This window comes from Cyprinus carpio, chromosome B8, assembly GCF_018340385.1.
Source record: "Cyprinus carpio isolate SPL01 chromosome B8, ASM1834038v1, whole genome shotgun sequence".
NCBI classification, from domain to species: Eukaryota; Metazoa; Chordata; class Actinopteri; order Cypriniformes; family Cyprinidae; genus Cyprinus; species Cyprinus carpio.
The window spans coordinates 7647164-7670576 of record NC_056604.1 but is presented as its reverse complement, the minus strand read 5'-3'; the positions used below and the strand labels follow the sequence as shown (position 1 = coordinate 7670576).

The following is a 23413-nucleotide window of genomic DNA, read 5'->3' as shown; positions in this document are numbered from 1 at the left end:
AACACAATAATAGTAATTTAATTACACTCAGAAAAAAAGGTACAAAAGCTGTCACTGGGGTGGTACATTTTCAAAAGGCAGAACTTTGTACCTAACCAGTCCATATTTGTACTTTAAAGGTACATATTAGTACCTAAAGTGTAAATATTATTACCTAAAAGTTACAACCACAGACCACGTGTAACCACACCAGCCCAAGACCTCCACATCTAGCATCTTTACCTCCATGATACCAGCCACCCGGACAGCTGCTGCAACAATCGGTTTGCATAACCAAAGAATTTCTGCACAAACTGTCAGAAACCGTCTCAGGGAAGCTCATCTGCATGCTCGTCATCCTCATCGGGGTCTCGACCTTACTGCAGTTCGTCGTCATAACCGACTTGAGTGGGCAAATGCTCACATTTGATGGCGTCTGGCACTTTGGAGAGGTGTTCTCTTCACGGATGAATCCCTGTACAGGGCAAATGGCAGACAGCGTGTATGGCATTGTGTGGGTGAGCAGTTTGCTGATGTCAACGTTGTGGATCAAGTGGCCCATGGTGGCGGTGGGGTTATGGTATGGACAGGCGTATGTTATGGACAACAAACACAGGTGCATTTTATTGATGGCATTTTGAATATACCGCACAGAGATACTGTAACGAGATCCTGAGGCCCACTGTTGTGCCATTCATCCATGACCATCACCTCATGTTGCTGCATGATAATGCACGGCCCAATGTTGCTGGAAGCTGAAAACATCCCAGTTCTTGCATGGGCAGCATACTCACCAGTCATGTCACCCATTGAGCATGTTTGGGATGCTCTGGATCGGCGTATATGACAGCGTGTTCCAGTTCCTGACAATATCCAGCAACTTCGCACAGCCATTGAAGAGGAGTGGACCAACATTCCACAGGCCACAATCAACAACCTTATCAACTCTATTTGAAGGAGATGTGTTGCACTGCGTGAGGCAAATTGTGGTCACACCAGATACTGACTGGTTTTCGGATCCCCCCGGACCCCCAATACAGTAAAACTGCACATTTTAGAGTGGCCTTTTATTATGGCCAGCCTAAGGCACACCTGTGCACTAATCATGCTGTCTATTCAGCATCTTGATATGCCACACCTGTGTGGTGGATTGATTATCTCTGCAAATGAGAAGTGCTCACTAACACAGATTTAGACAAATTTGTGAACAATATTTGAGAGAAATAGGCCTTTTGTGTACATAGAAAAAGTCTTAGATCTTTGACTTCATTTTGTTTGCAATAAAATTGCATTAAAACATGTTTCTTTCATTTGTAATTAATTTGTAATTATAATATATAGTTTATTTATTTGTGCTTTTGGTTTATTGCATCACAGGACTGCAGGTGATCAGCCAAAAAAGGTGCCTGAAAATGTGACAAGAAGATTATGCTAACATTTTTCAGTAAGGCTTTGTTAATGTTTTTTTGTTTGTTTGTTTGTTTGTTTGTTTTTTTTTTGTTAAAGCATTAAATATTACGTTTAGTAATTTTGTGTTCTTTTCCAAATACAACATACTCTGTGCCAGTCAGCCTCTTTATTAAGCTGCTGATTTCCTGTGTCAACTGCTGCAGTTCAGAGTGTCATAAAATGTTCTGTTGTAGTTAGATACAGTTCCTTAAAACTATATTATTTTTTTCACTCGTGGTGAGAACTAGTGTTGTTTTTGGCGGCCTGTTTTATTTTTAGTTTTAGTCTGGTCTTTGTGTGAAACTGTCGTTTTAGTTTTTATTAGTTTTGGTCACATTCATACTCTTTTTAGTCTAGTTTAGTTTTAGTCGACGAAAACTGATGACATTTTAGTCTAGTTTTAGTCGACAAAAACCGAAGACATTTAGTCTAGTTTTAGTCAATGAAAATTGTATTTTAGTCTCTTTTTAGTAATGACATTCTATTTAACCCAGTCAATATAGTACAAGTACCTAGTAGTATAGACGAAACCAAAATTATCTTATTATATTATTGTTACCTCACAGACTCAAGAATACAGGTGCTGGTCATATAATTAGAATATCATCAAAAAGTTGATTTTATTTCACTAATTCCATTCAAAAAGTGAAACTTGTATATTATATTCATTCATTACACACAGACTGATATATTTCAAATGTTTATTTTATTAATTAAAATTTTATTAATTTAATTTTGATGATTATAACTGGCAACCAAGGAAAATCCCAAATTCAGTCTCTCAGAAAATTAGAATATTGTGAAAAGGTTCAATATTGAAGACACCTGGTGCCACACTCAAATCAGCTAATTAACTCAAAACACCTGCAAAGGCCTTTAAATGGTTTCTCAGTCTAGTTCTATAGGCTACACAATCATGGGGAAGACTGCTGATTTGACAGTTGTCCAAAAGACGACCATTGACCCCTTACACAAGAAGGGCAAGACACAAAAGTGTTGGTCCACTGTGTTTTCTGAGGTCAAAGGTCAACGCAGCCATATACCAGGAAGTTTTAGAGCACTTCATGCTTCCTGCTGCTGACCAACTTTATGGAGATGCAAATTTCAGTTGAAAATGAAATATGCCAGACCCAAGAATGCAGAAGAGCTGAAGGCCACTATCAGAGTAACCTGGGCTCTCATAACACCTGAGCAGTGCCACAGACTGATCGACTCCATGCCACGCCGCATTGTTGCAGTAATTCAGGCAAAAAGTGCCCCAACTAAGTACTGGGTGCTGTACATGCTCATACTTTTCATGTTCATACTTTTCAGTTGGCCAAGATTTCTAAAAATCCTTTCTTTGTGTGACCCCTAGGGGCGCGCTCAGTCACACAATTTGTATATCTAAACTAGAAAACCCCAAACAGCGCTCCCCTTCAAACTATTTAGACAGGTTATATCCAGTGAAGGGATGAAAATGGGACTGATGTACTCAATTTTATTAAGCACTAGACAATACACTGATTGGCAATCATAGCAGACAAATGTTCCCTGTAGGTAACAGTGAACAATTCTACAATAAATTAATCATAGTGAATAAAAGTCTCATAATAAATGAGTTACAGGATATAAAAATCTAACAATGCCTAGACTACAGTGAATAAAGTCAGATATATAGATGCTGTTCACATACACACACTCCAACACTGAAGAAACACTTCAAACCAAATTGGCCATGCGTACATTAACACAGCATTTCACACTAGCAAACACTGCAAAATAGACACTGTCCCTAAAGGAAACATCGCACAATGCCCATAGGCCAAAGGTTGAATTATGACGATTGCCAAACAGACAAAACCCAGTTGACTGATGGGCCGTAGTATTATATGCAAACAGCATGTGAGGCAAATGTTGTGGCCACCTTTTCTTCTTTTCTGCGGGCAAAGTACGGAGCAAATCGTGAAGTGTACGATTAAATCGTTCGCATTGTCCATTGGCCTCAGGGTGGTAAGGACTTGTACGGGACTTATGAATACCATATAATTGACACAGCCGCTGAAACAACTCTCCCTCGAATTGACGACCCTGATCTGTATGAATGCGCTGTGGGACTCCATAGGTATAAAACCACTGTTCAGTAAGAACCCGTGCTACAGTCGTGGCCTTTTGGTCCATAGTGGGATAAGCTTGAGCAAATTTGGAAAACACATCAGTTACAACCAAAAGATTTGCTTTTCCATCACTAGACTTTTCCAATGTAGTGAAGTCAATGGCTAGAATTTCTAAAGGCTTAGCTGCAAGAAGACTACCCATGAATGTTCTTAACTTCGGCTGCACCGCTTTTGCCACTAAACATCGTTGACATTGTTGGCACCAGCGCTTGATGTCTTTGTGCATAAAGGGCCAATAACAACGTTGACGAACGAGTATGGTGGTCCTTTCCATCCCCTGGTGTCCATGATTGTGTAAAGCAGTCAAAACTTCCTCACGTAGCAGCTGAGGTAACAACAGCTGCATTACTTTTACTCTACCCCCGGGGGCATGACTTTGTCGGTAAAGAACACCACCATGTTCCTGTATGTTAGTCCACTGACGCACAAGTTCTACCACAGCAGGGGACTCTTTGGCCCTTTCCAATGCTGTGGGGGAACTATCTCTCTTCCAGTAAGCTAGAAAGGCCCTTAGCACTGGATCTTCTGACTGAAGAAACTGCAGATCAGCCCTAGTTCTTACTGGCGATGCATCTATAGCCTAAATATTAACTGGACTAGAAGGGCGAGTTGCCACAACACTTTTAATCTCCGTAGGAACAGAGATTCCCAGTGCTACCACTTCGATAGTGTCTGGAGCTGGGGATGCAGCCAAGCGAGATAATGCATCTGCATTTCTATTACACACACCTGGGCGGTACTCAATTTTAAAATCAAAAAGAGCCAGCTGTGCTGCCCAGCCTTGCTCTACTGCCCCCAATTTGGCCATCTGCAAATAACAAAGGGGGTTGTTATCAGTCAGAACAGTGAACCTTCTGTCTAAAAAGTAATCTCGAAATTTGTCTGTCACGGCCCACTTAAGGGCCAACAACTCAAGCTTCATGGCTGAATAATTGTTCATATTTCATTCAGTTGGTCGCAACCCCCTACTAGCATTAGCTACTGGCCGCCGCTGTCCCTCCCCCTGCTCTTGGGACAAAACGGCACCCAGCCCGAGCCCACGAGCATTTACCTCAAGAACAAAGGGTTGGCCAATTCACCACAGCCTGAATCTTGTCGGGATCCATACACACTCCCTCGGACAACACGATGAACCCTAAGAATGGAATAGACTGTGCATGAAACACGCATTTCTCCGCCTTGACAAAAAGCCCATTCTCTAACAGCCTCTGAAGCACTCGTCTGACGTGCTGAATATGTTCCTGGAAAGATGAAGAAAATGTCTATGTCATCCAGGTAAACATATATGAACTGATCGACCATGTCTCTCAGAACGTCATTGATGAGTGCTTGGAAGACCGTGGGAGTGTTGGACAGCCCGAAAGGCATGACCAAATATTGTATTAAAAGCGGTCTTCCATTCATCCCCCTCCCTGATACGAACCAAATGATAAGCGTTGCAGAGGTCCAACTTCGTAAAAAAGGAAGCGCCCTGCAACCGCTCGAAAGCTAAAGACATCAGCGGCAAAGGATACGTATTCTTTGCTGTGATGTGATTCAGCCCCCGATACTCAGTGCAAGGTCGCAGGGAACCGTCCTTCTTACCCACGAAGAAAAACCCTGCGCCCACAGGAGATGAGGAAGGGTGGATGATCTTGGCTGCCAAAGAATCAGAAATATATATTTCTCCATGGCCTCCCTTTCCGGAATGGAAAGAGAGTATAATCTGCCCTTAGGCGGAGACGTACCTGTCAATAAGTCTATGGCACAGTCATAGGGATGATGTGGAGGAAGAGAGTCAGCTCGAGACTTACTGAACACTTCCTTCAGGTTCAGGTACTCCTTGGGCACGTTAGACAGGTCCATGGATTCCTCCTGAAACACAGAACACAACACGGAAGAACAAGCAGACACCAAACAAGACGCATGACAAAAACTGCTCCAAGCACGAATAGTGTTCTGTTGCCAGTCTATATGGGGATTGTGCCGTGACAACCAGGGATGACTCAACGCCACAGGAGCCAGAGGGGAATTGATCAGTAAAAGTCTAGTCTCCTCTGTCTGGTTACTGGAGGTGATAAGCTTGATGGGGACGGTACTCTGGGTCACTGACGGCATAACCTGTCCGCTGAGTGCTTGGACGGAGATCGGCTGAGGAAGTGATACCACCGGGGATGAGTAACTGGGCAGCCAGTGAAGCGTCAATGAAACTGCCCTCCGCTCCCGAGTCCACCAAAGCCTGGCAGTTATGGAAGGTGTTGGCCCACTGTAGTCTGACCGGAAGGAGAGTAGCTGTAGAGGATTTCTCGAAGGATACTCCACCCGTCAATAACGTCACGTCTACTGACGGGCTCTGGCTTTTACCAGACAGCCTGTAACAAAATGTCCGCTTGCTCCACAGTACAGGCATAACCCATTTATCCATCAACGATTCCTCTCCTCCCTGGTCAGCCGGGTTCTGCCCACCTGCATGGGTTCAAGATCTGAAACGGGACTGACCGTGTCACCGGCGAACTCCACCTCTGGATATGAACTGGCACGTCTTTGTTGATCAGGATGTTGCAGACGGCTGTCAACTCTAATTGCCAACTCGATCAGTCCATTCAATATAGTGGGTAAATCCAGCCCGACGATCTCCCATTGGACACGGTCAGCCAACCCATGCAGGAAGTGGTCCCACTGTGCCTCCTTGTTCCATCCTGTCTCTGCTGCTAGAGTGCGGAAATCAATGGAATAGTCAGTAACTGAATAATTACCCTGTTGCAGGTCTGTCAATCTCCGAGCTGCCTCACGTCCCGAAACGGATCAGTCAAACACTCTTTTGAGTTCTTCTGAGAATGACTGGAATGAGGCGCAGCATGGTGATTGGCTCTCCCACACCGCTGTTCCCCAGAGCACAGCGCGTCCAGAAAGTAACATGATCATCAATGCCACTTTGGATTGCTCCGTAGGCAAAGATGTGGGTTGAAGAGTTAAAAACAATGAGCACTTAGTAATGAAAGCTCAACATAAATGTGGCTCACCAGCATACTGAGCAGGAGGTGGAAGACGAGGCTCAACGTGATGTTCCAAATGCGCCACAGAAGGGGAAGCAGACGGCGGGAAAGGCACAGTGGGCACTCCATTGATGTCCGTTCTTAAACGTTGGAGCTGGGCAGTAACCTCTGACACCTGTGCCACCAAGACTTGCACCGCACGACCCATAGCCATTATCTGTTTCTCCTGTTGATCCATACAAACGTTGTTATTAGCAATGACGTCCTTCCACTCACCACTTGCTGAATCCATTTGTGGCCAGATTGTTATGTCAGGACAGAAAACTCGAGATTCAACAGCAAATGAAAGTTCCTTTATTAGGAAGCAAGGTGATGAAACAACGACAGGTCAGGAAAGTCTTGGTGCAACTGGTCCTTGGCAGCACAGGGACTACAGAAGACTCCTCTGAACACAATCCAACAAGGAAAACTGAGACAGAATAGGATCCACTCCAAAAACGAACAACTGGACCCCAGGAGAAGAAGGCAGAACTGTGAAGGACACAGCATGAGCAACAGAACAATCCAACACTGAACAAACAAACACAGAGATAATAAATAGCAGCGCTGATGAGCCGCAGCTGCAGCTGCTCACTCATCAGTGCTCGTTAGCCACACACGTGACAGCAAAACACACACATACCACACAACAGAACGAATCCACAAACCTGCGAACCGTGACAGCACTTCCAAGGACTTGATTCTTGTCACCAGTTGACATTCATCAGGCTGTAAGACTAAGCTGGCCATAAAATGTCTAATCAAACTGAAAAATTAAGACTTGACTTGCATCCATGGTTGTTGTGTCAATTCATGGTTACAAGTTGTACTGAGCACTCCAGCCTAGATTCACCCAGGATACTCAGAGCACTCCCAAACTGCAGGGGGCAACCATACAACAGGAGGTGGAACCAACTTCTCGGAAGTGCTCTGGGGACCATATTTACCGGCGCACCCACAGGGAGTGCATGGCATTGAAATGTTTGGTAAGAGCTCAGTTGGCCCTCTCACCCGTTCCTGGAAAAAGATACTCTAACCACAGCTCCTGATCATCCAAAGACGCAACTGGTAGGACAGAATGTGATTGTGTTTGAATGTGTTGAGTTCAGGCTTCTATATGATTTTTTGCTTGGTTGTAATGTGCAATTTAAATTAAATAGCGAAGACTTTATTATGTCAATGTAGAACTTGGCAGAAGTAACGTTACTCTAAGCATGTGTATTGTTTAAATTATATAAATTTAATTATGGGATTGTTATTTTAATAATTAACTATTAGAGATCCTGGGTTAATCTAAATTACTTTGTTTGGTTTGGTTTGAGGATTCAGTAACATCTATTTATTATTACTTTGAGAAAGTGGTATTGAGATTTATTTGTGATTTATTTGTAACTAATTCATGGGTTTGGTTTGTGTATCTTAAAGGTTATCAACCTATTCTGTTCCATCCCAATCTATCAAACCATCTTTAAGAAAATAAAAGAAAAGAAAGTGAACAGTTTTGAGTTGTCCTTTGCGTTCATCAGAGATAAAGCAGTTTTCAAGTTTGGGCAGAGCTGTGGTCAGTCAGCAAAAACACACAGAACTTGACAGTTGATAACCACCGTGGCAGTGAGAACAAGGATCAAAGGCCTGAAGTCAAGCTGTCGACGCAAAGGAAGAATTGACTGGAAACTCTTCACCATGGCAAAGGAAACTCTTGGGAAAAAAGTCAAGCAACTGAAGCAAGAGCGGACCTTAGCTAAATCTGCTTTCACCAAGCAAGCAAACTACCTGAGCAAAGCTGCAGATGGTATGATTAAGGATGAACTACAAGAGGAGTTCAGCAAGCTCAGTTCTCTGGCAAGGTATGTCAGCGATTCAAATGATGACTACAGGGCTGGCCTACTGGCTGAAGCGGGAACTGAGGAGGGTGAAGAAGTCAAGCTCGACAAGCACCAGCAGGCTGAGCTTGAAAGGACAATGGAAGAGTGCGACATGAGACTGGGGGAAATCCGTGAAGCAGTCCAATCCAACCTCTGGTCAAGATATGGTAAAGAGGAGGTAGACTTTGCAATCCAAGAAGCGGGAAAAGCCTGTGATAGAGCCCAAGCAAGCCCCATCACTGCTATCAATAGAGATGGCTATGAACTTCAGCTGGAAAGAGTGAGGAGGCTAATTCATGATGCAACTGCAAGCCTGAAAGACTGGGAAAAATGGATCTCACATGATCAGACAGCACACTTGAAAGGCAGGTTAAAAGACCTGAGAATATTCGGCAGCAACCTCGAGGCCAGAAGAGCAGAATTCCTCACTGCACAAAAAATTGCAGAAGAGGAAAGAAGAGGTCCAGAGCCTCAACCAACAGCAGTTCCACAACCAGTGGTGAGAATAAAGCCAACCAGTCTACCTAAATTCACTGGGTTTAAGAGGAATTTCCATAGATGGAGGAGAGACTGGGAAAATCTGCAAAAGCAGGGAGAGCCGACTGGCTCAGTGGAAGTGAAGAAGTTCCAACTCCTTGACAGTGTGGACGAGAGAATATGTAGAGACCTGCGCCTGCCAACATACAACAGTGCTGATTAAATATTTAGAGTACTTCAAAACAGGTATGGAGATAAGCCAACAATTGCCTTGGAGATAATTGAGGACCTGGAGAGGATCCCTCCTTTAAAGTCACACCAGCCAAGGAAGGTAATTGACCTAATTCAAGCTGTGGAAAAGGCCCTGAATGACCTCACGGAGCTCGAAAGTACTGGAGCCATAAAAAATCCCCTTGTGATCAGATCCATAGAGAGCAAGCTGCCAGATAATATAAAGAGGGACTGGCTGACTTTCATGGTCAATCCAAGAAATGGAGTCACACTTGACAATCACTTTGACATCCTTCTAACATTCTTAAAGACACAAGAGGACATTCTAGAGAAACTAGACCAATTGGGTGTAGGTGAAAAACCTGAAAAGAAAGCCACATACCTGGAGAAGAGGTATGCCTCGACAAAGTCCAAGAGGAAAGGAGGATGTGTTGTCTGTGGAGATGAAAAGCACCATGAGAAGATATTCTTTTGTAAGCAGTTCAAAGAACTAAAGCCTGGTGAGAAGCTGAATGCTGTCGAAAGGCTGGGAGCATGCAGAAGATGCCTCAGATGTCATTCAGAGGATGATGAATGTACGGACACATACCTGTGCAGGAACAGAGACTGCAGGAGAGGAAGCTCTTCAGATCACCATTTCTTTCTCTGCCTGAAAGGAGGATTCAAGGGGAAAGAATCTGTGAAAGTGGGAAAACCCAGCACTAGGAGGCAAACATTCACAGAGGAGCAAGAGGAATTAATATCTGAGCTTACCCCGGATATGGCAGAAAATTCAGGAGAGCCTTCACCAACATGGCTGCAAAATCACACTGCACTGGAAGAAGCCTTCCTGGAGTGATGGACTCAAGCACACGTGAGTTACCAGTTATTCTTATGCTTCTCGAAGTAACCACCAACGCAGGACAGAAAATTGGAACTCTCATTGACTTAGCATCAGATACCAACTACATCACTCATGTAGCTGCCAGGAGACTGAAGCTTCAAAGTGAAAAGATCACGCTTGTCGTCCATGGAGTTGGAGGCATGGCCATGAAGGTAAAGACCAAAAGATACTTACTCAAGGTAAGAGTCAAGACACCTAGAGGCACGGAGAGAGCTCATGAGCTGATCTGTTATGGGTTGGATGAAATTGCAAAAGTTCACAGAGTAATCAAAGCACAGCAACTCAAGAAGTTCTTCCCCGATTCCAACCTGGAAGATCTTCACAGACCAGAACATGTGGAGCTTCTCATAAGCCACCATGAAGGAAGACTTGCTCCACAGAGAGTAAAGGTAGTAGGAGATCTTGTCCTGTGGGAAAGCCCTTTAGGAAAGACCGTTGGCGGAGCACATCCAGACCTCTGTGAAGTAGTGGACATGGCCTTGCACAATTCTGAGACTCACTTTGCACGATCGATGAGAATCACAGCAGTGAAGTATCAAGAAATTGCTGAGATGCAAGAATCTAGAGCTGAAACCAAAACCACTGTTATTGGCAGAGAGTTCTTGGACTGGTGGAAGTGGGACAGCATTGGTGCGGCCTGCGAACCCAAGTGTGGAGGATGCCGGTGTGGTAACTGTCAACCAGGAGGCAAAGACATGACTCTGAGTGAAGAAAGAGAGCTTGAGATGATCAGGCAAGGCCTCAGTTATATGAAGTCAGATGCGCATAGTCAGGAGCCTCATTGGGACACAAAATACCCCTGGATTGAAGATCCAAGTTCCCTGCCCAACAACAGAAGCGCAGTGGAAGCCACGTTTCTGAGGACGGAGAAACAGCTCAAGAAAGAACCAGAGTGGCGTGCAGCATACACAACTCAAGTCCACAAGATGGTGGAAAGGAAGGCAGCAAAGAAACTCACTAGAGAGACCATTGCTGATTGGAAAGGACCGGTATGGTACGTCAGTCATTTGGTGGCGCCAAACCCACACTCTGTAACAACACCTGTCCGACTGGTATGGAACAGCAGCCAGAAGTTTAGAGGAATCAGCATGAATGACCTTCTCCTGAAAGGGCCTGATGTACTTAATCCCATCCGAGCAGTGCTACTAAGGTTCAGGAGAGGAGTCCATGCTGCCCTCGGCGACATCAAGAAGATGTACAATTCTGTGTGGCTTGAAGACCTGGAGATGCACCTCCATAGATTTCTCTGGAGAAACAGTGAAGATGAAGAAATTGAGGAATATGCCATCACCAGGGTCAACATTGGCGATCGACCAGCAGGGTGCATCGCACAACTGGCCATGAGAGAGACAGCAAAGCTGCCAATGTTCACTCGTCTGAAGGAGGAACGGAGAGTCCTTGAAGAGGATTCCTATGTAGATGATATCCTGACATCCCATAATGACCTGGAAAAGCTAGACGAAACCACCAAAGGAGTCGAAGAAATTCTGAAGGCAGGTAAAGGATTCTTCCTCAAGCCGTGGGTCCGATCAGGCCAAAGTGGGAGGCAGACGTCTACATCAGAACATCCAGCATCGTCAGATGAAGTCTTCATTCTCCCCAACCAAATGAGAGAAGGAGACAACAAAGCCCTTGGAGTTGGTTACCTGGTTGAACCAGACAAACTGTATCTTATGACCTCGATAAACTTCTCAAAGAGAAAAAAGAAGATGAGAATCAGCCAAAATCTCGTCGGAGAAGAGGTAAGAAGAAAAACTCCAAACCCACTGACTAGAAGACAATTGCTTAGCCAAGTAGCTAGTTTGTATGACCCAATAGGCCTTGCAACACCTGCCAAACAGAAAGGAGCCATTCTAGTCAGAAAAGCATTTCAAGAAGCTGGAGGCAAAACTCTAACACGAGACACATGGGATACACCTCTGTCTGAAAGACTTAGAGAAGAAGCCATCCGCCTGTTTGAGGAATACACACGCCTCAACCAAATTACCTTCCATAGAAGCCTCACACCAGTCAAAAAGATTGGAGAACCCTGGGGAATAACATTCTCAGATGGGAGCGACCAGAGCTATGGAGCTGTTGCATACTTCAGGTGGGAGACCGAGCAAGGCATCCTGGTCCGGCTTGTTGAGTCCAAAGCCAAGCTCACACCACTTGACCAAAAGGGAGAACCAGTGAAGGCTGAGGTCTGTGGTGCTGTGTTCGCTGCAAGACTCAGGAAATACATTGAAAAGCACAGTCGGATGCAAGTTGATCGTTGGATCCATCTGTTGGACAGTCAAACTGTGCTGGGTGCAATCCAAAGGGACAGTTATGGGTACCAGACCTTTTTTGCGAACAGAGTGGGAGAGATCCAGAAGTCCACATCAGTTGAAGACTGGAGATGGATTCCAGGTGAGCAAAACATTGCTGACCTCACAACAAGAGGAGCAACCCCAGAAGACCTCAAAGAGAACTCTGTGTGGCAAAATGGCCCAGAGTTTCTGAAACGACCAGTGGAGGAGTGGCCGACAAAGTCAGCCAAAGATGTCGCTGCAGAGTCCAAAGAAGGTATAAACAAGCTCCAAAGGAAATGTTTTACAGCAGCACTGACCCGAGCACAGGTGGAAAAAAACCAACATGCTCCACCTGCCACTGCAATGCCAATGTCTCCAACCTCTGACCAAAACAAGGACCTGCAAAGCAGCCCTAGCGGAAAAGGGCACCAAATCCAAGTCCGGAGGCCACCTTCTGGTTCTTCAGTGAGGAAAATCCTTAACATCAGTAAGTTCAGCAGTTTAACCAGGTTGATGAGAGTCATTGCCTGGGTGTGGAGAGCTGCCACAAAGTGGAAAGAAATGCTGGCCAAGACCTCAACCACAAGCAAGCCAAAGAGGAAGGAGATTCCTTCAGCTCTTGAGATCAAGTCCAGAGTTAAGGAAGCTACACTTACCATCATGGAGTGTGAAGATGCACTCAGGGATCTCTTCCTTGCAGCTCAAAAGGAGGTAACCTTGCCAGACACCACACTCAGCAGGCTTGCTGTGGTCAAAGAGGAAAGCACTGGACTTTTGCTCTGTGGAGGAAGATTCCAAATCTTTAATGAAGAAAAAACTGCAGTACCAGTCTTGCCCTGCACATCCTGGGTATCCACTCTTCTAGCTCAAGAAGCCCACAAGGTAAATCATGAAGAAATCGCAGGCACACTCCTCCGGATGAGAAGGAAAGCATGGGTGGTAAGAGGCCGGAAATTAGCTCAGAAGATTGTTGATAATTGCGTGACATGCAGGAGACTTAGGGCCCGAAGATGCCAACAGATCATGAGTGACCTTCCATCGGAGCGAATAACACCAGCCAATCCATTTGAGTACACGACAGTGGACTTATTTGGACCTTACGAAGTGAAGGATGAGGTGAGAAAGAAGGTGAAACTCAAAGTGTGGGGAATTGTCTTCTGTTGCATGGCGTCTAGAGCTATGCACACAGACCTTGTCAGTGACCAGTCAGCTGAAGGCTTCCTGTTAGCCTACCAAAGATTTACGGCACTGAGAGGACATCCGAGGAAATTGTGGTCGGATCCTGGAAAGAACTTTGTCAGAGCCAGACCTGCCCTCAAAGAGCTCTACATGTTTTTGGACCGACTGGAGAAATCAAAGCTTGAATATGAAGTCTCCAAGCATGGCACAGAATGGAACTGGAGGATCCATCCAGCAGACTCACCTCACAGGAACGGAGCTGCTGAAGCTGCTGTCCGGACTGTGAAGCGGGCTTTGCACAATCTGGGGGGTAATGGAGTCTTCACATGGGGTGAGTTTCAGAGTTTCCTTTATATGGCTTCCAACCTCGCCAATGAACGACCTATTGATGCCAGGACTCAGAGCCGGGAGGACTGTGTAGAATACATTAGCCCAAATTCACTTCTGCTTGGAAGAACTGGACCCAGAGGAGATCCAGGGACCTTTGACTTTGAAGGCTACTCTTACAAGAGATTAAGAACCATCCAAGCAGAAGTTGACCGGTTCTGGAGGAAATGGAGCCAGTTAGCCGGACCAAACCTGTTTGTCCGGACTAAGTGGCACACAGCTCACAGGAATGTGGCAATTGGAGATGTCATCTGGCTGGCTGACCAGAATGCCTTGAGAGGTCAGTTCAGGCTTGCCAAAGTTATTGACGTCAATACTGACAGAAAGGGAATTGTGAGGGATGTATATCTCCGATCCTTCCCCAGCTACCCAGTCGCAACTGTGAAGCCCACTAAAAAGATGAAAAAACACTCAACCAAGATACATGCAACAGTTCTTCACAGGGATGTCAGACGAATAGTTGTCCTGCTTCCAGTTGAAGAGCAGCAGCAGCAACAGGATCAAAAAATAGAGTAACTAAATCCAAAATATCACAGTACTGGTGTGACCTCCTTGGGTTGAAGAACCAGGAGGTCAAGTGGGAGGTGTTGTGTCAATTCATGGTTACAAGTTGTACTGAGCACTCCAGCCTAGATTCACCCAGGATACTCAGAGCACTCCCAAACTGCAGGGGGCAACCATACAACAGGAGGTGGAACCAACTTCTCGGAAGTGCTCTGGGGACCATATTTACCGGCGCACCCACAGGGAGTGCATGGCATTGAAATGTTTGGTAAGAGCTCAGTTGGCCCTCACACCCGTTCCTGGAAAAAGATACTCTAACCACAGCTCCTGATCATCCAAAGACGCAACTGGTAGGACAGAATGTGATTGTGTTTGAATGTGTTGAGTTCAGGCTTCTATATGATTTTTTGCTTGGTTGTAATGTGCAATTTAAATTAAATAGCGAAGACTTTATTATGTCAATGTAGAACTTGGCAGAAGTAACGTTACTCTAAGCATGTGTATTGTTTAAATTATATAAGTTTAATTATGGGATTGGTATTTTAATAATTAACTATTAGAGATCCTAGGTTAATCTAAATGACTTTGGTTTGGTTTGGTTTGAGGATTCAGTAACATCTATTTATTATTACTTTGAGAAAGTGGTATTGAGATTTATTTGTGATTTATTTGTAACTAATTCATGGGTTTTGTTTGTGTATCTTAAAGGTTATCAACCTATTCTGTTCCATCCCAATCTATCAAACCATCTTTAAGAAAAGAAAAGAAAAGAAAGTGAACAGTTTTGAGTTGTCCTTTGCATTCATCAGAGATAAAGCAGTTTTCAAGTTTGGGCAGAGCTGTGGTCAGTCAGCAAAAACACACAGAACTTGACAATGGTGAAAATAAAAATGTTGATAAAATGGCACGTCTAATACAGGAAAGAGTAAAATTTAAAAATGGAGACCAATAATGTATTAAAAGATTTTGTTTCAGCAGAGCTGAATTGTTGGAATTAACTGATTAAACATTGTGTGATTGTTCCACAATAGGTGTAGTTTCATTTTCTTGTCTTTTTTTTCAGCAGTCATTTTTAATCTATTATGTTGGAGCCATAAATTAAAGGGCGTTACCGCAGCATAATGAATGATAGAAACTATTCTGCCTTATTATGTAATAAAAAGTGTTTGTAGTAGTCTATATAAACATTAACAAATGATTATTATTGATTATTGTCCAGCAGTTATCTGATTTCTAAGTCAATTAAAAGCTAGAAATTAGAGAAAAAATAAAGTTGCCTATATTCTTAAAGATAAGAAGCTTAATTAGCACATTTGTCAAAATGTGTTACCCAGAACCATTAGAGGTGTCATATATGACTACAATAGATGAGCCAATATGCTTCTAAAGGACACTTTTACTTAAGAGGAATGATAACTAATAATTTCTTACCAAACTGCAGCTTTAAAGGTTCAAATTCCTGTACTAAATGCTTACTGAGAAACAAAATACATCTCATTTTCAAAACCTTTTAATTTATTTCTTTCAGCAGCAAATAAAATTAGTGCTGACAAGCCAGGAAATATACATATACAACATCACAATATACGGGGAGTTGTTGTTTTATACACATACAAAGTAATGCATCAAGCTTAAAATATGTACATTTTTGAAGAAGTGAGAGTCTTGGTTTACATATGAAATGTACAGGTAGGTGGAACACCTGCTAGGCATCACTGCTGGTCCCACCTCCTCCGGTGCCCACGGGTCAGCTGCAGGGTCATCAGCCAGGAACCACCATTCACCAACGTGTCACTCCTTCAATCCTGGAACGTCTCCTGGTGGCGGAGCAGTGACAGGGACATCTCTCTGTTACCCCCTGCAGCTGATAGATGTTACCCTCTGTGGCTGTTGTCGGGGTTAGATGTTCTTTACCCAGCTCTTGTCTTTCCTCCTCAGCCAGAGCCAAAAGCTCCCCTTCTCAGCCTCCTCCACTTGCTCTTTGATTGCCTTCTTTAGGATCTCTCCGGTCACTCCTGCCTCCCTCAGGAGGTGTGTGGCTAACAGCCCCACATAACCTCGGCATCCAATCTCCACTGGATAGATTGTGGTCTTCCAGCCAGCCTCCCGGCACTCAGCAGCCAGCTCTAAATACTTGGCCTTCTTACATTCGTAGGTGTTCCACATGTTCCACTCCTGGTCAGGGGAAAACGGCCTAGGTGTTTATATATATATAATCCACACTGTAGCCCTGTAATCATATAACTTTTTCGCCTACGGTCTTAGGCCTACATTAGTTCTTTACTTTATTTGGGACATCTAGTTTTTTTTTAACATTAATAGTGATTAGTGATAGAATACTCCTCTGTGATTAACTGTCTATCCAACATGAGCAGAATGTGGTCATACTGCACGAGATGACCCTCCCTACAGCCTTTAAGCTTCATCTTATTTGTTGGGATGGGCTGGTCTGATAATGGCCCTGGGGGAGAGGGCATAATAGCATTTATTTGCAAGTCAAACGTTATTAGTTATATTACTTTTAACTACTGTCATACAATGGCTCAATTACGTTTGGCCATGAACTTTGTGTAGACCAACAAACAAAAAACTAATGTTTGCACTGAAATCATCTGAATAACAAAATGTGCAATAAGTGTAGTGCTTTGATTAGATTGTGTTTCACACACTGTAGTCTACTGTTCATGGCTCACCTCAACTTCAAACAGCAATGCCGGGTCCTCCTTGAACAGAGCAGGCAAGAGCAGAATAGCTGCTTCCAACTGTATGCCTTTACAGCTGGAAGCACAATAACCTCATTAACATAACATGGTGGATGCTTTTGCCAATTTTTTTTTGGTTTGTTTTCTGTTTTTTTTTTTTTTTTTTTTTTACATCCATTACTGTGTGTAAGACAGATACATGCAGGAAAGAAGACAGGTATGATCTCAGGCAGAGAGGTAGGGTGTCAGTCAGTGGTACAATGAAAATCTAAGTAGTATTGATTTAATTACCTTTTTTCAATGCACCTGAACTTCTCCTTCAGGGGACTCTGCAAAACTTGAAGGACTCGGGGTGTCATTACAGAGAGCAATTTGTTGGTCCACATCAACATGATTTTATACTCGAATAAATTTCAAATTAAGTTTGCTTAATTTATTACATCAGTTTATTAAAAGTTTAACAAAAATGACATGTTTAGGGTTCTATGGAATGTTTTATTTTTTCTCACCATATTTTTTAATATTACCAAATTCTGTGTTTTAGCGCTGTAATTATTTAAATGCATAACACAACTTTTTCTTAAAGTAGCCTTATGAAAAAAAAAATTCCTCTCAGAAATTCTTTGTTGTATATTTACATTTTTCTGGTTATCAAATGAAGGCTTAAAAAAATTATTTCAGTTATCTTCTAATTATTGAATTAAGCAAACTTAATTTTTTTGGCAAACAAAGGGGATTTACTATTCAAATTAAAACATGGAAGAAATGTTGTGTGATTATACCTTAACAAATAATGTTTGTTTCATTTTAGTAGTAGTAGTAGTATGCTATGTACATTCTACTGAAAAATGTCTTCAAATCAAACCGGACTTTTATTTTGATGGGTTGCCGTGAATGCCTATACGGTTCTGTATATGTGATATGATGCTAGTTTTACTCAAATCAAACAGACAAATGCTCATGAAGTGATTCTCAGAGCAGTTCTGGAGATGTTGTTCATGTGTTTACATCCTCATTTAGTGAGACGGCAGATGCTGAAAAGACCATGAGCGTCAGGTGTGTGCATTATGTGAAGAGTAGGCTACATGAAACGGTGCGTCTACACCATTCATTATTAACAGACACGCAGAACATGCAGGATTCATATTTAAACCGATTTTTGCAGCTTAATATTTACAGATACTAGTCCATATTGCTATTTGATTTAAGTGTAATGACCTACTTTTGATTAATTCGTTCAAAATTTAACTGTGTTTAAATTAAATTAAATTAAACTGTGAATTCTGTTTTTATGACTGGATTCCGCGATTCCGTCCGCATTTTCTGCATCGCGGAAATCATAGGGCCCTAAATTCCAAACCCATATAACTCAATTTTGATAAACACAAAACACATTCTTAAAAAAAGCACCCACAAAAACTTGTTAAAAGTAGCTTATGTAAGTCATGTGTCATATCATATGAGGTGACAAAATCACTTTTTAATTTTTTATTAACTCGTTCAATATAGAAAGTTTAAGTATACTGTAAAGAGTTATTTCAAATGAATATTTGAAAATAGCACACAAATCCAGTAAATCGACTCATCAAAATAACTTAATTTACAAGCTTCACGATACGATATATTTGGTCACGAGACATGCAAATTTACAGTGGTTTGATTTGTCAATATGATGTTACACAAAGCATTGTAAATGAGGTATAACATTTACTTTAGCTGTCTTGTTGATAATTGTAACCTCTTTGCCTTCTCCGCATCATTAAATCAAAGCAAATGTCTCTCTGAGAAAAGTTTAGGAGCGCACATCACATAAATGTCTTTGTAAAACAATATGATGTAATAAATATATATTATGAATGAGGTAAATCACTTACCAGGGTTCCCACACCTTGGTTAACTTCAAATTCAAGGACCTTTCAAAGATCTTCCAGGTCCAATACCCTCAAATTCAAGGACTTAATGTGACACATTTCAAGTGAGAACAAGGTTACATTGTGTTACCTTGTAAGATACATTGTTACAGTTTTCATGTGTCAAACACAACTATCCAAAAAAGCATTTTTTATGTTTTTTTTTTAATTTTTATTTCTGCCCATATGACAGATCATATATTCTATTTTTCATATTTCTGTTTTGCATAAAACTGAAGAATATTCTGTACATCCTATACTGTATTCTAAAATGATCTGATATTAACTTTTGGATGCAAAGCAGCACCAAGATTTCTGACGTGCTATCAGAAGCAGTTGGATTGGATTCGTCAAACAATTACCCTTTTAGACAACTCAAATTGTTCTGATCATTGAACTCCCTTTCAGATGCTGCAAGAGTTCTCCAGGTGGAGCAAATATGTTTCTCTGTCGACTACTGGCGAGGCACACCCATCTGATTCTGTGAGTATTGAATTCCCGTTAGATGCTGCGAGAGCCTTCCGGTTGAGCAAACCTTGCCTTTTCATCAGACTACCGGCAAAGCTTACCTGTCCGATGCAGTGAGTTTTGAATTCCCTTCAGATGCTGCAAGAGCTTTCAGCATCTTTCAACTACCGGTGATGCTTACCCATCCGTGCCATGAGTATTGAACTTCGATCGAACACTGCAAGAGCCGTTTCGGTCAAGCAAATCTTGGCCTTTCCGTCCGACTACTGGCGAAGCTTACCCATCTGATGCCCCGAGTATTGAACTCCCGCAAGATGCCATGAGAGCCTTCCCAGTTGACTGAATATGTGTTCTTTTAACTACTGGTGATGCTTACCCATCTGTGCAGTGAGTATTGAACTCATATTAGATGCTGCGAGAGCCTTCCCAGTTAAGTGAATGTTCTCTCAACTACTGGTGATGCTTACCATTCCATGCCATGAGTATTGAACTCCCCATCCAATCCCATAATTCCTCCCAACCAGACAACCTTACCTTTTACATCCTATGGTTGGCGAGGCTTACCCATCCGATGCCATGAGTCTTGATCTCCTGTCAGATGCTGGTGAGAGCCTCCTGGCCAGACAACCTTACCTTTTCCATTCTACTGTCGGCAAGGCTTACCCATCCGATGCCGTGAATATCGAGCTCCCGTCAGATGCCGGCGAGAGTCTCCCAGCCACACGCCTTTACCTTTCCATTCCTTGGTCAGTGAGGCTCAGCCATCCGATGTCATGAGTCTCGACCCCCCACTGAACACTGTCCAAGCCCTCTCAGCTAACCTCATGACTTTTCCCCCCTGCCTGGCGAGCTTTACCCGTTCGATGTCCTGAGTCTTGATCTCTCATCGGATGCCGCGAGAGCTCTCCCAGTTGGGTTTTCCATTTCTTTCTCCCTGCCCGGTGAGGCTTACCTGTCTGATGCAGTGAGTCTTGATCTCCCATCAGATGTTGGCGAGAGTTCTCCCGGTGGGACTTCTAAACTTGCCGCCTGCAAGCGAGACTTATCCATCCGATGCTGTGAGTCTTGATCTCCTGTCGGATGTTGTGAGAGTCCTCATTGCCAGACGGCCCAAAGCCTTTTTAGTTTGCCAAACTGAAAGGACCTGTCCTGAGCCTTGAGCTCCTGTCAGAGGCTTCATGGGCCCTCTTGGTCAGCCATTTGCCCTCTGTCCACTGATCAGCAGGGGCTTGTCAGCCAGTACAGACCCATACTGGGGAAGTTGTGGCCTAATGGTTAGAGAGTCGGACTCATAATCCAAAGTTTGTGAGTTCGAGTCTCGGGCCGGCAGGACTTGTCGGTAGGGGGAGTGTATGTACAGTCGTGGCCAAAAGTTTTGAGAATTACATAAATATTAGTTTTCAAAAAGTTTGCTGCTAAACTGCTTTTAGATCTTTGTTTCAGTTGTTTCTGTGATGTACTGAAATATAATTACAAGCACTTCATACGTTTCAAAGGCTTTTATCGACAATTACATGACATTTATGCAAAGAGTCAGTATTTGCAGTGTTGGCCCTTCTTTTTCAGGACCTCTGCAATTCGACTGGGCATGCTCTCAATCTACTTCTGGGCCAAATCCTGATTGATAGCAACCCATTCTTTCATAATAACTTCTTGGAGTTTGTCAGAATTAGTGGGTTTTTGTTTGTCCACCCGCCTCTTGAGGATTGACCACAAGTTCTCAATGGGATTAAGATCTGTGGAGTTTCCAGGCCATGGACCCAAAATTTCAACATTCTGGTCCCCGAGCCACTTAGTTATCACTTTTGCCTTATGGCACGGTGCTCCATCGTGCTGGAAAATGCATTGTTCTTCACCAAACTGTTGTTGGGTTGTTGGAAGAAGTTGCTGTTGGAGGGTGTTTTGGTACCATTCTTTACAAGAATTGAACCTCTTTCCTTGAAGTTCTTGATGAACCTATAAATTGTTGATCTAGGTGTAATCTTAGTAGCCACAATATCCTTGCCTGTGAAGCCATTTTTATGCAACGCAATGATGGCTGCACGCGTTTCTTTGCAGGTCACCATGGTTAACAATGGAAGAACAATGATTTCAAGCATCACCCTTCTTTTAACATGTCAAGTCTGCCATTCTAACCCAATCAGCCTGACATAATGATCTCCAGCCTTGTGCTCGTCAACATTCTCACCTGAGTTAACAAGATGATTACTGAAATGATCTCAGCAGGTCCTTTAATGACAGCAATGAAATGCAGTGGAAAGTTTTTTTTTTGGGATTAAGTTAATTTTCATGGCAAAGTAGGACTATGCAATTCATCTGATCACTCTTCATAACATTCTGGAGTATATGCAAATTGCTATTATAAAGACTTAAGCAGCAACTTTTCCAATTTCCAGTATTTATGTAATTCTCAAAACTTTTGGCCACGACTGTACAGTACGACTGAGGTGCCCTTGAGCAAGGCACCGAACCCGCAACTGCTCCCTGGGTGCCGCAGCATAAAGTGCTTCCCACTGCTGTGGGTATGTGTTCACTGCTGTGTGTGTGCACTTTGGATAGGTTAAATGCAGAGCATGAATTCCAAGTGTGTGGCACCATACTTGGCTGTATGTCATGTCACGTCACGTCACTTTCACTTTTTTTTTTTTTTGCTCCGACACAGTGAGCCCTCCTGGTCAGGCTATACAATCATGCTGCTCCTCCACCATCAGCCGGTAGGGATCACCCATTCCAACACTGTGATTACCATTTTGTGTTAATCTTTATAGAGGAGCTGTATGGGCTGCTGTCCTCATTCTCTGTGGATGGCAGTCCACTTATAATCTTTTGTGACTTTGAAATCCATCTGAAGAAGCCTTAAACTGCAGACTTCCACTTCTACTTCCACTCCTAGCTTCATTCGATCTCAAATGGTGTATAATATCTCTTCTAACCTAAAAAGTTGCTTCATGTATCATCATCTTTACTGTTTTTTTGCTGAGCAGTCTTTTGGGTGGCTCATCAATGTGCTAGATTTCTCAAATACAAAAAATTAAGTAGGCTTGAAGATGGTAGTGTAGCAGTTCTTCAATGGCGATGTTAGCATGTCTACCTTCAAACAATTTTACCCCTGTATGAATCCTAGCTTCTCCCAAAGTTCTGTCTGTGGGTTAAAATTTTATACCTGAAGACAAAAGGGCTAGAAACAATACTGTTAAGACCTTCCCGCTGGATATCCTGCAATCTACAAGACGTTCCTGAGGAATGCGGTTCCTTTGTTATTCTAATGGAATGAACCATTTGGTTTACACCTTTATAAACACATTTACATTATTTCTTTTACAGAATGACCACCTGAACTTTAACCAATCAGGTTTCAGCAGCAGCTATTCAACTGAGACTGCTTTGCTGTCAGTCACTGTGGCCCTGCAGACAGCGAAAGCTGATTCCAAATCATCAGTTCTTATTCTGCTGGATCTGTCTGCCACTTTTGACACTGTGAATCATCAGATTATCCTGTCTGCCATCACCAGATCTGCACTCCACTGGTTGAATCTTATCTCACTGGTAGGTGTTTCAGGGTTTCCTGGGGAGGAGAGGCAGGCACGTGCACACATACAGGTCCTTCTCAAAAAATTAGCATATTGTGATAAAAGTTCATTATTTTCCATAATGTAATAATAAAAATTAAACTTTCATATATTTTAGATTCATTGCACACCAACTGAAATATTTCAGGTCTTTTATTGTTTTAATACTGATGATTTTGGCATACAGCTCATGAAAACCCAAAATTCCTATCTCAAAAAATTAGCATATTTCATCCGACCAATAAAAGAAAAGTGTTTTCAATACAAAAAAAGTCAACCTTCAAATAATTATGTTCAGTTATGCACTCAATACTTGGTCGGGAATCCTTTTGCAGAAATGACTGCTTCAATGCGGCGTGGCATGGAG

The 23413-nt window shown here is 42.9% G+C and overlaps 1 protein-coding gene across 1 annotated transcript; it reads left to right on the top strand.

The window, feature by feature from the left end:
* Nucleotides 1–7402: 7402 nt before the first annotated feature.
* Nucleotides 7403–9933, top strand: LOC122138225. The gene is made up of 2 exons (XM_042729467.1): nt 7403–7666; nt 8024–9933. Exon 2 carries the CDS (start codon nt 8282–8284, stop codon nt 9161–9163), a length of 882 nt encoding a protein of 293 aa, XP_042585401.1. The 5' UTR covers nt 7403–7666; nt 8024–8281; the 3' UTR covers nt 9164–9933.
* Nucleotides 9934–23413: the final 13480 nt, after the last annotated feature.

Excerpts from the sequence above, each read along its gene's own strand:
- LOC122138225 (XM_042729467.1), top strand. The coding sequence starts at position 8,282 with ATGGCAAAGGAAACTCTTGGGAAAAAAGTCAAGCAACTGAAGCAAGAG.